This window comes from Neophocaena asiaeorientalis, unplaced genomic scaffold, assembly GCF_003031525.2.
Source record: "Neophocaena asiaeorientalis asiaeorientalis breed wild unplaced genomic scaffold, Neophocaena_asiaeorientalis_V1.1 scaffold277, whole genome shotgun sequence".
NCBI lineage: Eukaryota > Metazoa > Chordata > Mammalia > Artiodactyla > Phocoenidae > Neophocaena > Neophocaena asiaeorientalis.
Genome location: NW_020173947.1, coordinates 136,535 through 155,350, shown reverse-complemented (window position 1 = coordinate 155,350; position 18,816 = coordinate 136,535). Strand labels below are relative to the sequence as shown.

General features: G+C 36.1%; 1 protein-coding gene across 2 annotated transcripts in view; it reads right to left on the bottom strand.

Moving 5' to 3' along the window:
- The window catches only part of HGF (hepatocyte growth factor), an 82,165-nt gene that overhangs the window by 32,736 nt on the left and 30,613 nt on the right, over positions 1-18,816 (bottom strand). For both annotated transcript variants that reach the window (XM_024752838.1, XM_024752839.1), the window contains exons 7-9: positions 17,938-18,058; positions 16,427-16,545; positions 1,760-1,934 (exon numbers count right to left, since the gene is read on the bottom strand). In XM_024752838.1, the coding sequence (XP_024608606.1) occupies positions 1,760-1,934; positions 16,427-16,545; positions 17,938-18,058 (415 nt within the window). The remainder of the gene's footprint in view (positions 1-1,759; positions 1,935-16,426; positions 16,546-17,937; positions 18,059-18,816) is intronic.

The window sequence follows — 18,816 nt, the reverse complement described above, 5'->3', positions numbered from 1 at the left end:
TCCCCCCGCCCCACCTCCAGTTCATCACAGAGCACCGAGCTGAGCTCCCTGTGCTATACAGCAGATTCCCACTAGCTAGCTATTTGATACATGATAGTGTATTTATGTCAAACCTAATCTCCCAATTTGTCCCACCCTCCCCTTCCCACCCTGTGTCCACATGTCCGTTCTCTATGTCTACGTCTCTATTCCTGCCCAACAAATAGTGTTTTAAAGATCGTCATTTGTAAAGAGTCTCAGTTTTGGGGCATATCGTGTTTAGTACAACCAGAGATACCCGACCAGTATTGCATTGTCTGCTAGCCCACAAACAGTAAAGGCATCAATACTCTGAGTAAAATGTTGAGTCAGATTTTATCAGTTTTATAACACAGCTCACTTTTTGGTTGTTTGACATTTATGTTTGGTTACCTTGACTAAATAACCAATTAAGCAAGAATGGCTTAAATTCCAATAACATGTAAGCTAAACTTTTGATCATTTTTAATTGTGAAATGTGTGGATTCAATTTCTATAATTATTATCTTTTTTCTTACAGATGAGGTTCATTTGGGTACTTATACATACACAATCTCTAACTTGAGTATTACCAGTCATTAGAAGTTGACAAAAAGTGTGCATGGCACTGACACTGTCTCCTTCGTCTCCCTTAGCTATTCGTTTCTCATTTTCTTTTCTCTCTCTACTTTTATGTTTATTTCTGAGGTATGAAACACATGGGTCAGAAATAGAGAGTGAATTGCTGTGAAGAAAATGAAGGAAATAAACCCCAGAGTGGCAACTATAAATTTGTTATTATAAAATAATTTTAAAAACATAACAGATGAATATTTACTGTCTAAGCAAAGAACTCTGAATTGGCTTTTAAAATCTAAAAATAAAATAAAAAACCATAGACTATATCCCCTCTCCAGTGGATGGGCCAACTAATGTTCATAGTTCTCCATCTTGAAATGTTAAGCTCTCTTATTAAAAGCCAGTTACATAAAGGCAATATATGTTATTTATAGGTGCTATTTCAGCAAAGTCACTATGAATGACACGTGTGTTATAAATTTTAAAAGCAATCATTTTATGTTCCTAATAACAAGGTGGGCAATTTAAAAACACATGGCATTGTGGCTGTCTGTCTAACAAAAGTCAAGTGGTGAAGAAAAGCAGCCATGGAGAAGAACATAACAGCTCTGTAACTGATATTCAAGGGCAGTTTCTTCGGCTTGGTTCATCTAAACAGCTGTTGTATTTCCCCACTTTTTAAAGAAAATTTAGAAACAATAAAAATCACTCATTCAAAATTTTAAAAATAATTTTTTTCAAGGCTGAAAACTCATCAGTTTACAATGTTGGTTGAAATCAAGGTGTGCCTTGTAATCTCCCCTAAAGTTAATATGAAAATTTAAGAAGGCACTAGTTTGAAACTTGCCTGGTTATCATTACCACTAATACGTTTATTAAATAGACCTGCAAGAGCAAAGCTGTGATCAGAAACCTAGGGATGTGTTTCCCAAAGCATGGATGGTACATCAACCATCTGATTCAGAATCACCAAGAGTGCTTGTTAAAATGTATTATTTCAAGTCCAAATTTCAGACCTGAGCAATCAAAGTCTCTGGGGGGATGTATCTGCCTTTTCATTGCTGAATTTTCCCTAGGCACACTAAAGTTTAAGGATCACTCACACAGAAATTAGTAAAAAGCAACCACTCTGCCTCATTTCCCACAGGGCCTACTGAAATTTATATTTCTCTAATTTACTCACTTGCACTTGAAATTTTCAGGAGTTATGTCATGCTGGTGAGGATACTGGGAATCCCAACGCTGACAGGGAATTCCATTCCAAATGGTATTGATGATGCCCCGGTAACCTTCTCCTTGACCTTGAATGCATTCAGTTGTTTCCATAGGGACATCCGTGTCATTCATAGTACTGTGAGCTATTGGTAAAAAGAAATATAAATTTAAATAAAATATTTCAATCTGTCATCTACCTCTTAGAGTTCACTTGCATTTTATTAGCAGGGTTTTCTGTCACATAATTTTTATAATAATTGAATGGAATAAAAAATTCAATTTATCACTACTGTCTCACTCAAATGAAAGGAGGAATTAACATGGTGGACTCAACCATGGAATTTCTCTGCTTATAAAAAGAACATTCTGGCTTGACTTTATCTAGACCTGTTTTAAAAAGCATCATTTAATAATATTTAAATTCCCTGGATCTATCTACTCATTATTAACAATAGGTGTAAAATCTCTCTATTTATTAATGCTTAAGTATTGCATATATGTTTTTTAAAAATCACTTTTCTTACTTTTGAAATTGGAAAACATCTACATCTAAATAATATAGTGACCAAGTGGGGAAATTTTAGCACTGTGCCGTAAGTTTGGCCATTAAAAAAAGTATGAAAAAGAAAATTAATGCTAGTCTAGAGAACAGAGTTATTTTTAAAAAATCAGTTTGTCACTATTACTATCTCCATTCCAATTCTTTTCATTCAAACACTAGTTTATTCTTGAAAAATTCTTTAAAGGCATTTTACTTCCATATGTCACTATAACTTATACATGCCAAATATACAGTATTTCTGAAATGACTATACAATTACTCCTAAAATTCGTTTATTTAAATAGTTAAAAAGTTGGTAATGGTATTAACCGTGGTTTTCCTCTAAAATAATAAATATATTCTAAGCTGATATGTTACATTTTTCTTCTTAATCAACTTGTTGGCATTTAAGAAATATTACTTGCTTCTAGGCAGATTTATTTGTTGCCTTTTTCCTAGTCCAGCTGCAGTGCTTTACCATACTTCATGAAGATCCTGAAAATCTCAGTAAGAAAAATTTTGAAGTACAAAATTAAATTTACCACAACTTGAACTCTTGTCTTTTGTCTTAAGGTTTACTCACTTGCATAAACTATAACTCAAAACATTCTGGAGCAACTAAAATTCATATACCTTCTCAAAACATTCATGAAAATGTTTGTTTCCATGTAAACTCCCCAATTACCTTTATAACCTAAATGGTTATTCAAGGTGCCGCTGCATAAAACTCAAGTTGACAGCCTCTAGGATAGTTTAAGAAGTGAATAAATAAATATCTTTGATTCACCCATTCTGGAATTCGGTGCATCATTTCTCCAAAGGAGAGGTTAGAATTAGACATGCCTTCAGAGGCTAGGGATGTCTATAATAGTGTTCCATATTTAATGGCGTAAATTCTTTTAAAGTGGCTCTTTAACTTTATTTTAAATTTCTTTCTTTCTTACAAATAATTACTACCTTATGTGGCTGCATGCTTTATTTCACTGAGTTCCATGCAAACTAAGTAGAGCCTAAGTTTGGAGTTATTCTGTGAAGTTTTGTGGAAAAAAAAGGAGGATTAATTAATGACCATCCCAATCACTAGAATGTTTTATGTACAGATTTCCAAAAATTGCCCTTTTAATAACTCTTCTTTTTAAAAACAAATCTCTTCTTCGGCTCATCTTAAAATGTGTTTTTATTTCTTATGTATCTACTTTAGGGAATAGAAATGCAGCTCAGAAATATCCTAAATTAAAAGGAAATTCAAATGGACATGAGAAAATGTCCAGAGACTGACCTATAGAATGGTCATTGAGAGTTGATGGCTTAGAGAATTTATATGTTTTGATATTGGTAATATATATTGATTTAGGAAGAACAAAAATTTTGGACTGAGAGAAATGACTTCTGTAGAAGAAGTTGGTGCTGTTTAACCAAGTTCATTATGATTTTAATATTACCTGAAGTTCTTTGATGAAATAGAAAATAAGATGGATTTCATAGGTTCTGAGGGTTAGAACTATATTTCATTAAAACAAATGCTACTAAGCTATTTTTCTGATGATTTGAGTTGATTGTTACATGATTTGAGGAAAATGAGTATGTGTGGGAAGTCTTTAAAGGGTGACAACTCTAAAACAGGTAGAAGTTCAAGCTTGTACTGACATATATCATTCTAATTATAAAACTATGATGTGAAAGAAGACAAAACGAATGTCCCCAGGAATCTATCAATTCATTAGCTTAACATTTTAAGAAGAAAAGTTTTGATTCCCCCACTTCTTGGGTACAAGCTCCTGGGCAGCAAATTTGTGACCTCAGTTAGGACTCAGAATACTGACAATGGGAGGAAGGTCAGAGTTAGGGCAGCCAGAGCAAAAGCACTTCCACTAATCACAGATTTCATTGCCTGACTTGGGTACTACAGCTCTCTTACTTTCTTAGTTATTTGTGTGTGTTTTGTTTTATTCGTGTATTACTGATCCATTCTTCTCAGTACTATTTTAGCACTGTGAACTTGTAACCAAAGGATCCAGTCTTGATGAGTCAACCAGGGCCACCTTTGGCTAGATATGGGCCTATCACATCTCACTAAGTATCTAGTTCAAGGCTAAGCCCATCAGAGATTAACACACTGAGCTCCTTGGACTCTAGTATGATTTTCCAGACATCAACCTAAACAATGAAAAAAGAGGAATGATACAATTGAACAGCTAGTAGAAGATTAAAATTTTTCTAATTTGAGGGTAAAGTTTTCAAATTTTAGGAGTCCCTGTGAAAAGAAATATCTATATTACAAAAACCCTAGGTCAGAGAAAAGAGTACCTATATAAGAATACTGAGGAAAATATTTCACTGCTGACTGATACACTAAAATTTCAGTGTCAAGTTCAGAGATCTGAATTGTTGTACTAACTTTGTACCTCAACTGCAGAGGTTCCCAACAAGATTTAATTAAAGAATCTTTCACTTTAAAAGTAGCTATCCTAAAATCCTCATTTGAACAATTATGTCAAAGATTTTTTTCTAAACTTTCATTATTATATTTGAAAACTTATGATATAAACTTATTTTAAGGGGGTCACTAAATATTCACTAAAAGACAGTGTAAGTTAAAATGGTTAGATTGAAAACCAAAATTTTGGATTTGGATTAAATAATTTGGATTGTTTAACAGATTCTAATTTGGAGGTGGACACTAGAACCTTTTGAAATTACAAAAATTACAGAATACAAAGAATTACTGCACATTAATAAAATACAATATTGTACAGAATAAATACAAATTTTCATTAGGCCTTGCTATAAACTGAATGTTTGTGTCTTCCTCGAATTCATATGTTGAAATCCTAATCCCCATGTTATGGTATTAGGAGTTGGACCCTTTGGTAAATGTTTAGGTTGTAAGGGCAAAGCCTTCATAAATGGGATTAGTACCCTTATAAAAGAGACCCTGCAGAGCTTCCTTGCTCCTTCTACCATATGAGGACACAGGGCAAAGTGTGAACCATGTGTGAACCAGGAATCAGGCTCTCTCCAGATACCAAACGTGCTGTCACCTTGATCTTGGACTTCTCAGCCTCCAGATCTATGTAAAATACATTTCTGTTGTTTAGAATCCACCCTGTCTATGGTATTCTGTTATAGTAGCCTGAGCTGACTAAGTCAGGCCCTATCAAGATGTAAAGAATCTAAATAATATTATTATTTTTGTCTCATTTTAATAAGCATCTGTAACTTTGAAATATATAACTAAAACAACTTGACAGTGTTACTTATTGTTGTGTTTTAATTCAGTGGAAATATTTATTTTGATTTTAACTACAAACTAGCAGTCTTCACATAGTATTTTTCTTTATTTAAAAAGTACCCTCTGAAGTTAGTGCATCTGTATTTATCCCATTTCACATTCAGCTGCTAAAAGTAACCCCATAAACAAAAGCTACATAATTCTGGTGGTAATGTATAGAATAAATAATACAGGCAAAAAAAGATATATTAGTACAACAAGGTAACTACAGTTTTCATGAATTAGTAAGAGTTATTTTGCGACTTCATGCAGCTGTTTAATAAATATTATCTGATGGGGACCATGATGAATGATTTGTCCATAGACCATTTAACTGTGATATAAATGTCTGATCTTTGTTGCCTGCTTGAATACTTATGATTCGAACAAAAGGAATTATTCCTGAACCGCAATAAAATAGACTCCTTCAGCTGTCCCACTATATAAACATCAAAATTTGGTGCAAAAACAAAACAAATATTTCATGCCAATTGATTGGGAAAGGGCTATTAAATGTTGGGAAAGCTATTCCTTTGGACTTAATACTTAAACATGAGACCTGAAAAAGGGAAGGCTCTGAAGAGTCTCCAGTGGCCTAGTGAAGAGTTAAAGAAACACAGAAACATCCCCAATATCAGCTGAAGATTATCAAGTTTAGCCAAAGCAACATGTTTTTAAAATACTGCATCCCCGCATCCACAAATGTTTTTGCAAGTATGTCTACCAAGCTCACACTGAAAATACCAGGAACTCTTCTGAGAGTTCCTCACAAAATATTTTGCCAGGGGTGTCAGTGGTGGTCACCCTTTGGAAGCAGATGCAAAGATATTTATATGATCCTCAGTGGCCTGTGAGTGAAGGAATGTTTTTCTTTCATGACTGACACGAAGTTTTCTATTTGGAAATGCTTTAAAGAAAACAACATTTGCTCTTGAAATTTTTCGCTGTCCTGTTAGAACACGATCAAATATAATGGTTGCCTCTTGGAGCACTAATTTCACTTTGCTGGTGTGGACCTGCTATGATCTGATTGCTCTACTATTTGGTAGAGAACTTTAAGGTTTGAATACATTTGTTGAGAGAATGAACACTAACTGTTATGTAATTGTTGGGAAGACCCTCTTGCCCCCCAACAGAAAGAGATCAACACAACAAGACAACATAGAATAAATCGAACCTTTTTCTCTGTGAAAGACTAGCCAAATCCTTGCGGAGAGGCCACAAGGCCCTGACAGAGGTCCGTGAATGGCAACTGGAGAATGTGAGTGCAAATGTATGTTACAGAAAACCACACCTAGGGATCCATAAGCTTTACATGGACAATAAGTAAATCGTTATGTTTACTGTCCCCTTAACCCTCCAAAAAACCTGGATTTCTTAGTGGTGACAAGCTATTGCTATTCTTTTGCCTGTAGTTAAGAACAAGTTTTTTCTTAGGCCATTGGACAAATACCTGATTATTCTTGGAATAATTCAACCCAACCCACTTCTTATTCCCAGCTACTGAAGAGCAACGGAAATATAGGATTTACTTTATGATGGTCCCTGGATATTTAGAACAGTGTGTAAAGCTACTCTCCCATCAACAGACTTGTGCTCTTTGGGCCACAGAGGGCAGGATCAGGCTCAATGTAAATTTAAAGAGCTTCTTGTTTTAAAATTGACGTGGGAAAATAGTATAAAGACCTCCAAAGCACAAACCTCAAATTGCTTGCACGTTTTCTTTCCATGTGGACCTGGGATTCCTGTCTGAAACTTTTCTCTGGACTTTATCCAAGACGTTTCTGGTATAAAATACTCAAAAGACAAGACTTTCATGAAAGGTCTTCAATCCTATACTCTTACTCCTTAGAAGATGACTTGGAAAAGACCTCCAATACAAGATCTTTCCCTTGAGAAAGGATATTGATAGCATTGTTTTTTCCTGACACAGAATACAATAAGAGGATTATATTTCTATGAATCTCTGTTCTGGCCTTGGATGAATTAATAAAATTTAGAGAAATAATCAGCTTTCTTTAAGAAAGAAAATAATTTGCTAAAATTATTTTCCCAACACACAAAGACACTGAAGTTTAAAACGTTACATATTCCTTTAAAATGATGCCAGCGTACACTAGTTACTAGGAGGAAGGATTCTTTTTATGTAGTACCAATGGCAACGTATCTTCTTAAGCTACTGTAACAAAGTAAGACTGGGTGACTTAAACAACAGTAATATATTTTCTCATAATTCTGGGAGCTGTAAAGTCCAAGATTAAGGTGGCAGCCAATGGTTCCTGGTGAGAGTTCTCTTCCTGGCTTGTAGATGTAGGTATAGACATACCTTTTTGCTATGTCCTCATATGGTATGGAGAGAGAGATCACTCTCATCCTCTACTTATAAGACCACAAATCCCATTGGATTAGGATCCCGCCATTATACTTCATTATCCTTTATTATCTACTAAAAGCCCTATCTCCAAATGCATTCAGGGCTTAGAATTCAATATATGAATTGTGGGTGCTGGGGAGCACAATTCAGTCCGCAATGATAATTTTGATAGAAATCTTAACTATCAAAGAACTGCCTCGGCCACACTTCTGCAATGGAGAGTTGTTCAACAGGTAATAAAGTTTCAGGTATGCAAGATGAATAAGTTTTAGAGATCTACTATGTATAGTAGATCTACTATACTAATGTTGTACATAGTACCTATAGTTAGCAATACTGTGCTGTATACTAAACAGTTGTTAGGAGAGTTGTATTCTTACCACACACACACACAAAGGCAAGAGGGGGCAGGAGGAAATGTTTGCAGGTGATGAATATGGTTATAATCTTTGATTGGAGATGGATTCATGGGTGTATGCATATGTTCAAACCTATCAAACTGTGTACATTAAATATGTGATGTTTTAACATATCAATTATACCTCAGTAAAGCTCTTAAAAATATAAAATGGCTGTGGACACTTACATATCTAGAAGTTTAAAAAATAAGAAGGAAAAGAAAGAGGAAGTGAAAAATCAGGTAAAATATGACAAGATTTGTTTATTTTGTTGAATGAAAAGCCATCAAGACATCAAGCAATGAAGGAACAAAACTAGCTCATGGAAGCATGAAAACTGACAATGAGTTGAGGTGATGGGAAGAAGGTATGAAGCAAATCTTCCTGGTTGGCAATGTTTGGGAAAAGCCAAGTTTTCATATGAAAATCAAGAAGCATAGAAGAAATTCCAGGAGACACTAAAAGAAAATGAAAACTACCACTGAGCAGGAAGGTAACTGTGGTTCATTCAACAAAGACTTATTGAACTCCTGTCACGTGCAAGGCAATGTGGTAACTCTGTGGAATACAAAAACGACCTGGTCCTTACTCTTTTTTTGGAGCTTACAAATTTTGATAGAAACAGTTATTAACCAAATAACTTCAGAAATAAATGTAAAGACCAAATTCTGAGAAGTACATGGAAGGAGAGGTTTTGTTGCTATAAATATACAATAAGGAATTTGACCGAGTCAGGGGAAGTCAGATGAAGAAATGATAACTGACTTGAAATTTGAACAATGGGTAGCTGTCAACTAGGTGAGGAAGGAAGAGAAAATTTTTCAGGGGAGAGGAGATGGCAGGGGTGAAGGAACTATAATGAGAATATGGAAAATATGAGGTATAGGGAGAAAACTATTCTGGCTGGAACAGAGAGCATGGAGAGAAATGTATATGAGGCTAAAGATAGGGGTGGAGGAGTAAAGGATGGTTTTGTTTTGTCTGTGTCCTAAGATCAAAGAAAATGATTAAAGAGTTTTAAACTGTTGTGTATGTGTGTGGTATGCCAGGCATAGGGAATGATATATTCAGATTTTTTTTTAAATGTCATCCTGTTTGCAGTGTGGAGAAGGGATTGGAGGGGAAAGCTGGTGAACGTGGATATAGCTCCACTCAGAAGGCCACCCAAATATTCAAGATGAAAATAATGCTGTCTTGGATAAAGGAAACAGTGATGAAGTGAAATGGAGATTTGATAGATACATAGAAAATAAAATTGACAGGACTTAATGATGGATCAAATGTGAGGAGTGAAGGAAAGAGCATGTTTAGGATTGTTCTAGGCTTTTGGATTTTAAACTGTGTAAATGGTGGTACCAGTCATGCAAAAGAGAGCTTAAAAAAAGCAGATTAGACCATCCTATAGGATAAATGAAGAAAATCAGAGAAAAAGATAATAAACGATAAAAGTCTCCAACCAGGCAAGTTGCTGGTGGTAAAAGGTGGGGAACAATTTGAACAGCCAACAGGTATATCCTAGCAGGTGTACTTTAATGGGACATCAGCCTTACACATATGACATGTAGCAAGAAAGTTGTTCTCAGAGGGATACCTGGGGTTCCAGAGATCTTTTCAGGGGTCTAGGAGGTCAAAACTGTTTTCGTAACAATGCTAAGATGTCACTTGTCCTTTTTACAGTGGAATTTGCAGTTGCACTTGATGTATGATATCCCAAAAGACTGAATGCAGAAGCAAATATGAGACACTCAGCTATCGTCTTCTAATTAAGGTAACATTAAAGAAATTTACAAAAAATCTAAAGCAACGTCATTGTCCTCCCTATTTTTCTGAAAAAAATAGTTATTTTTCTTTTAAAATGTTATATTAACATCCAATGAGCTCATTATTTTTAATGAATTAAATGTTTTTTAATTTATGTTTTAATTTCCAATACAGTAGATATTGATTCATATAACCCACGCAGACAATTTGGGGTTCTCAATAATGTGTAAAGATATCTTCAGTCCAACTGATTTAAATACTCAATGGGATATCTAAGGGACATCAACTACAAGATAAGGGACATTAACCACAAGTTAGCTTTTCAGTTGCCAAAGAGCTACTAAAGTTCACTTCAGAAAAACACGATTAGTCCCAACAAATATTATTTCTCTCTGAAAAGCAGTGAACTAATGTATAGAACAAACTCTTATTCAGAATATGAAGTTATTATTATAGGGGAAGACCATAAAAATATCAGTACTTCATTTAAGCACTGCATGGGACTTCCAATCTTGCTATATGTTTGCAGTGTCTTAAAATTTCATATTCTTGGAAGTCTGTTAAAAGTTACACAGCCAGAATATGTGTGGGCTGCTGCCATTTAGGTAGACATCACCTTCTGAAGAACATGGTGTGAAGGAGGACTGAGAAGGCCTGTCCCAGAATACCCTGCTACACATTTGTCAGGGGATGAGCAATGTTCATCCTTCACTTTCAGTGTTATACTAATTGTAAGATTGAAAGTTGGAAGCAAAGTGACAAGAATAAATTTGTAGTTCATTCAGCTTTTTAACAAATAAAAGGAATTGAGAGCAGTATTCAAAACCTTGGATCTGGTGTAAACAGCCCAGTGTCAAGGCAATGTCAGCTTTTACTTTACTAGTTCACGCTAAAATTCTGAAATTTGAATTTTATCATAGATCTTGGTCTGTTTTGTTCACTTCTAGGAAAGTTCCCAGCAACTAGGAAAGCACGTGACGTATAAGAGCTATTCAACAAATATTTATTTAATGAATTCTATAGAAAAGGGGCAAAAACTCATTATGCTCTCTCTATGCTTCCTGGGATTGCTGCTATGTCCAGGGCTTCTGCTATCACATTCACTTATGACTCTGCATGACCTTCAGGGAAGACTGAACTTAGATGTACTTTGAGCACAGACATGAAGCACCTGCATCTCAATATAAGCAGAACCAAACTTACTATCTTTCTCCTCAAATTTATACCTCTCTTAAATATGTATCATCTACCCAATAACTTAGGAAGAATATTAGACTTTACCTTTTCCCTCTCATTTCCCACATTATCCAATTCATCATTATATACGGGACATTCTAACTCTTTAATATTGCTCACATCCTCCTCCACATTGTTTTGTCACTGCGTACTGCCTTAGTTCACATTCTCTTTCTTACTTGCCTGTTAAAATCAACTCTTATCAGATGCACCGGCCTCCATGCTAATTACCCAGAATACATAGTAATTCTTCTGGACCAGTAGTCTTCAAATGTTGTTGGTTTCTTTAATTTGTTTTTGTTTTTGCTCCTGTTACTAAAATAATTTTGAAAAAATATTTATATTCCCTCTCTTGCTTTCAAAGTTGACATCTACATTTTTTTGTGCTAAGTTTAAATAGCTGCAAAAGATGTGGTTTCTAGCATGTTTTAACTATCGATAGTTTTAAATTGAAAATTTTTATATCACTCTTCTAAATGGATTTAATGGACTCTAAATACCACAGTGATTTGATACCTATACCTTTTTCTGGATAAAATGTACATTATCAAGTTCTTTTTCTCCTTGAATCATTTTTCCATTCCACTTTACCCAGAGAATGTTATTTTAGTGTAATGTATTTTATTTTATGTTGGAGAATCTTTTATTCCTCACCTATCATACTTTCCTGAAAGATTTTTATATACTTACATTTTTAAAAAATTTCTTGTGACCACAAAATTCTAAGAGCTAAATGCACACTATACTAAACACACACAGCCACAAACACACAAATATACATATATATGTATACATGTTATGGATAGAGTTGTACAATTATTAGCAGAGCGTAAATGATAAACAGCATTAATATATAGTATTTTCAAAGGTCTCTTTGTTTAGTGTCCCCAGGACAGTGCGCCACATTAATATTCAGGAAGGATTAGCAGTTTGCCTTTTTTCAATAAAGTAGCAAAGGGCAACTGTCAATGGGCAGGGAGGAAGTTGAACTTGACTGACTCCTTGGGAACACATGCATCTCAAGGAGAAGACTTTGGGAAAGAATTCGTATAGAAAACTACGAGCTGGAATTTGAGCCCTTTAACTTGTCCATGCCCATAAACCCCTAGGACAGTCTTTGTGTTCCCTGGGGTTTCATAGATACCGATTTGGAAGCTACTGTTCTAGATGACAAATCAGATAAGACCACTCTCCCTGCTTAATTTTTCAGTGTTTCTCATGGCAACTGGATGGGCTACTCTTGGATCCTACTTCATTTGCCTCACATCAATCTTATTTTTCTTATCTTCTTCCATTTCTCTGTCTTTACCCCATCCCTACCCATATCAACCTAATTACCATGTCTTGAATATTGCCGTTCTGCTTCACCCATCATGTCTTTGCACACCTTTCTCACTGGCCTACCTAATCACATTTTGTAGAATTGAAATAAGGATTATTGACAGTAGATGGAAAGCACCCTTCTGTAGATGTTAAATAAATGGTAGCAGTTATAACCTTCTTATACAGTTATTATATAATTTAAAAAAAGAGTTTTAAAATTCCCCTTCAGCTTTAGAGGAGACAAGTGACACAATCATAAACTCTATTCTTTTCTTCAAACATATTGAAAACTCAGAATGAATTCAAGCAGTTGGGACTGAGAGAAAACCAGAAAGCTCACCGAAGAATCAAATGATACAAATAAAAAGTGACAATCAATATTCTCTTACAACTAGTGCATGTAAACATGTGTGTGGTATACAGAATTCTAATACACCCCTAAGATTCCTATCCACTGATGTACACTCTGTAATCCCCTCCCCTTGAGTGCGGGTAGAACTTGTGAATAAAATGGGAGAGCCACTCCTGTAATTAGCTTATGTTGTACAACAAAAGTGAAGAGACTTTGTAGATGTAGTTAAAGTTCCCAGTCAGTTGACTTGAAATTAATTAAAGGAAGACTTCCTTGAGTGGGCCTGACCTAATCAGGTGAGCTCTTTAAAAGCAGGTGCAGAGCCTTCTGCACTGAATCACAGTGTGGAGGCAAAAACTGACCAGTTATTTTTCAATCATTTTCCCTAATAAAGATATACCATTTTCCCAGGAAAACAAAACACTGTTATTTTTACCTTTCACAACTCTGTGTTAAGGGGAAAGAAATTATATGGAAGTTCTAAAGGATATGATTTCTGAACAAGTCCTTTTGACATTCATCCCCAGTGCAGAATCTTGGGTAAAGTTGGCTTATAAAATTTTAATACCTTTGAAAAATATTCTTAATAAATAAATGGAAGAGGGTGCAGAGGTCAGAGGTTGAAAGTAACAGAAAGCTATCCTGTTGGCCTTGAAGAATTAAACTGCCATATCGTGGAGAGGGTCATGTGGTAGGAAACATCAGGCAGTATCCAGGAGTTGAGGATCTCAGCACTACAACCACAAGAAACTGAATTAGAATATTGGAATGGGACACCAAGTCTTAGATGAGACAGTAGGTCTGGTGGGCACCAGGACTGTGGCCTTGTAAGATCCTAAGCAGAGGACACACCTGACTCATGCCTTGACTCCTGACCCACAGAAACCATGAGATAAGAAATATGTGTTATTTTAAGCTACCAAGTTTTTGATAATTTGTTATGCAGCAATCGAAAATTAATACACAATTGAAACCATCACCAAATTCCTTAGTTTTGCATTGTAGCCTTTACTATATGTATAAGCCAAAATATCTGGAAGACATTCTCTCTTATGCTTTCCAAAATTCCTGAATGTCACTTTATTTCATTAATTTTAATAAAAATATAGTCTCTCTATATAAATTAGAAACTAAAATCTGTCCTGTAATAAAACATTTTTAAAATATTCCCAAAGCTGAAAATATTTTTATCTTAACTACAATTGACCCTTTAACAGCATGGGTTTGAACTGCATGGGTCCACTTATACGCTGTTTTTCTCTATAGTAAATGCTATAGTACTACATGATCCCAAGGTTGGATGAACTCACGGATACAGAGGAACCCAGGAGGTTCAGCACCCCCTAATCATCATGTTGTATATACTATATACTGTATATAGGTTGTATATATTAATACTATATAGGTTGTATGTACTATATAGGTTGTATATACTATATACTGTATATAGGTTTGGGTCACAAATTCTGCCACCGTTTTCTCAGAATTAGCATCCTATAAACATCACCCTCTGTTTAAAAAAGCCGTCAGAATTGTTGCACATTAGTTGTATAAATAGCTAAATGTGGACAGAAAAGAAAAAGAAATTTATCTAATAGTTAGAAGTGTCATATTCATTCTATTTTTTTCCTCTCCCAATGTCTTTTAAAAATAGCCAGTCTTATGCATGCCAGTTGAAAGGTGAACGTGCCAGTGAATAGGCATGTGAGTGTGTGTGTGTGTGCGTGTGTGTCTGTTTATACTGGTCTTATTCCAGAGACGATTTTTGAGTGCCTAAAACACACACAAAAAGAAAAATGGAGGGGAAACTATTGGTTTATTGTACCTAGCTGGTCTAGAATTATGGACAGATTAACAAGATTTAAAAACTCATTGAATTGAACTAACCAATCTATACGGAGAAACACTGTCACAAGAGTCATCCCTTATTTTAAAGGACCAAACAGATGGTTCAATTTCCTTGGAACACTGTGTTCACATTGAGAGCCTTCCAGATTCTGCAGTTATTTCACATATGCCAGACACATCTCCTTTCTGTGGGTTTTATTTGAGTCGTCCAAAACATTTCCTTTTATTAGCAGGTCTAAGTGGAGAGATATTTACCTTGGCAGTATCATAGTGTAGATAATACTGAATAAGTCTGTTCAAAGAAAGAGCCTCATCATGCCAATCTAGGGAAATATGCAAATCCCTATCCATAGCCTCATAATTGTATATTTATCATTCTGGGTGCTGGTACCTGATTGTATGTCTTTACATTTTTCTCTCTAGATATATATATATCTTTATATTAGCCAGCCAATTTATAACATGATTCCACCTTACTAAATTTATGCAATTCTGATTTGAAAGCATTTTAGGATCCAGTTCAAAAAATAAGACTGTACACATAGAAATAAAAGCATGTTTATGTCTAATTATTATCCAGGATTATTTCAGAGAAGAATAAAAGTGTGTGAGTTAACTGTGGAGGAGAGGACCAAGATTTAAAGGGATATCACAAAGCAAGTAAGAAAAGAAGCTTTTATCATAAACTCAGGAAAGTTGGGTAAAGGCCAGTATGTAGAAGGATAGTAGGACTGCTAAAAAACAGGTTGAGGGCTTCCCTGGTGGTGCAGTGGTTGAGAGTCCGCCTGCCGATGCAGGGGACACGGGTTCGCGCCCCGGTCCGGGGAGATCCCACATGCCGGGGAGCGGCTGGGCCCGTGAGCCATGGCCGCTGAGCCCGCGCATCCGGAGCCTGGGCTCCGCAACGGGAGAGGCCACAACAGGGAGAGGCCCGCGTACCGCAAAAAAAAAAAAACAGGTTTAAAGAGAATGCAGGCTGTGTATAAGGGCAGCCAGAGAGGTGAGGATCAGCTACTAGAGATTAAAGATGTCTGTGAGAAGCTCCTGTTAGACTTAGTTTTCTACATTGCAGCCTCTGTCATTCACCAGAAGATGTGCATAGTCAGTTGACAGCTCATGTTATGTCTGGGAGGATAGGTAGGAAAAGGATACAGGATTGGAAGGTAAGAATCCGAGGTCCTAGCTCTTATGGCCCTAATGACACTACGATACTGCACATAATCCCTGATCGTTTTCCTCCCTCCGTAGATTTTTTTTCCCTTTTTCTTGGTAACGTGAGAATGTTTGTCTTTACCATAAGTATAAATGTTTTGTGTGGACGTGTGCACTTGTGTGTGTATCTCTTTCAAAATAATGGCTCTCTGAAAATGCAAAAGATTGGGTAGGATTATGTAACACATTCTAAAAATGTTAAAACCTATACACGTAAAAGTATCAAGTAAAATAGTTGTTAACCTGTCTCACTAATAATCGCCTGCTTAGATCCAGTCTGTGAGAGGAAAAGGAAGCAATAAATTTGACCCTAACTTACCGCACACTTTAATTGCACAGTACTCCCAGGGGGTGTCAGGGTCAAGAGTATAGCACCATGGCCTCGGCTTGCCATCAGGATTGCGGCAATAATTATCATCAAAGCCCTTGTCGGGATATCTGCAAACCACACCAAGAAAAGTGTCATGTAAATCTGCCTGGAACACCACCCAGCTCTCAGCTCACAAAATAACTTTTGACTTAGCTCGGATACTGTTAGCTGAGGAAAGAAGAGGTTTTCTGTGTTTTGCCTTACAAGGACTGCTAATCATTAACTGCTGAATCTATTACTGTGCATATTCTACTAAGGCCAAAGTACCATCCCCTTTGCTAATAAGTTAGGTCCACTTGGTACCGGTCCACTGGTTGAGGTCCCAAACTGAATCCCCTTCTTACAAAGCCCAATTAAGGACAGATTACATAAACATGACCTCGTGTAGAATGCTCATTAAGAAAACAGGTCCTCTTCTAGGGCAGACTTAAAGTTCAAACTGAAAGTTAGGTTTCAATAGCTATGTTACTAATGATAGCTCAATTTTAGAGCTAGAGTCTTCCTGGGTCATGCCCTCACCTCCAGCAGAGCTAGAGACAAACTCCACACCACTTTCTCTATACCCACCTCCCTTTAAATTAACAGGGTCCTGAATTGGTGAGTTGTTTTTAATTGCTACCATATTCCTTCTGCTCTCACGTAAAAGACAAGAGATGCACTAAAAAACAAAGCAGTTTTAATTTCATCTAGAAGAGCAAGACAAAAAGAGAAAGAAGAAAGAAAAAACACCTTTCAGCAATTTCAGAAGAAAGGTGGGGATAGACCTTCTTCTGTAGTTATTTGTATTTTTATTCTTTATAATAAAAAGAAGGAAAAATTTTTTTCAACTAAAATGTTTCCTGTGAAATGAATGGGCCAAAATACACATAATTTTTAAACCATTTAAACTCAAAACCTACTCCTGAGGAGAAAAGTAGACTTGGTTGCCTGACTTTTCCAGATGGGCAACTTCAAAATCCATCACAAGAAAGCAGCCAAAGAATTGTTTGCTCCACCTTTCATTCCCCCTCTATGGGCATGACCTGCATCACGGTGTCACACATTGACCCCACTTTACCTAAGTCACGGAAGGTGTGGCATTAGAAGGAGATTCACATTCACTTTTATTTAACAATAATGCCGCCCTCCCCAGCTTGGGCCTGTCAAAGTGCTTATTATTGAGTGAGCTTTTCTCTTTTTGCTGCTGTGGAAGGGAAAGAGGAAGCTTCTATTACTGTTTTCCTTCTCCAGCCACTGATGCTTCTGTGTTCAGGACCATCCTGATTTCAGGGACTCTTAACCTAATCCGCCAAGCCCAGTTGGAGGTGAAGCCAGCACTCTCATATACCTCATCATAGATCCCTGTGCCCCAAGACTATCAGGAAAACATTACATCAGGAGAATTTCCATGGTAATTTGCCACGGGGCAAATAACAGTTTGTAAATAGAATCACTGGACGCAGGATTTGGTGGTATTTTACCTTTCTGGCAAGAATTTATGCCGATGTGGCGTCTGATGATCCCAGCGCTGACAAATCTTGCCTGATTCTGTGTGATCCATGGGACCTCGATAACTTTCCCCATTGCAGGTCATGCATTCAACTAATAAAATTAAAGCACGGCATGTTAATTGCTTCTGACAGCAAAATCAAGAACACCACTGTTCCATTTAAAGAACAGTAAATCACCTATTTAGCAAGGATATTTTTAGAAAAACTTACATACCCTTTTAACTTTAAATTAGGGCTTAATATCCATTAATAGTGGTATAAAATACTCCCTACTGAACTTTTCATACAGTTTAATTGGGATTTTCGTAGTTAGTGTCATACAGATTTACCATAGGGCCAAGATGCTGCCTTTCTAATTTTTTCATAACTGTCCAAAAGGTACCTAGAAACTGAAAATCCTTGGGGATTTTCCCTTTGTTGTTCTAAAATGCCAGGGGTCTCAATATCTATACTGTCAACACGATAGTGCTCTTCTCTCAACTTACCCTGCAACACATACACAGAAAATACACAATTTCAAATGAGTACACATCACACTTCTACAGTTAATGCCAAGATCAGGACCAGACAGATCTGAGAATGTGAATATTTTATAGGACGATATCACGGTTCCTTTCTATCAGTGAGTATCCACATCGAATAACTGAGCAGACTCGCATACTTATCTAACTTAGGATAGAACATGACCTGCTATTGAACTTCTTGTACTCACTGTTTTTAAAATGTGTAAGTTGATCTAATTATGCTGGATATTGTTGATGACTCTGTGAAGTTAATTAATAGTTCTCTTCTGGCTGGCCTCTTATACCACACTGAAAACTCTGAATCACATCAACTAGCTGAAAATAA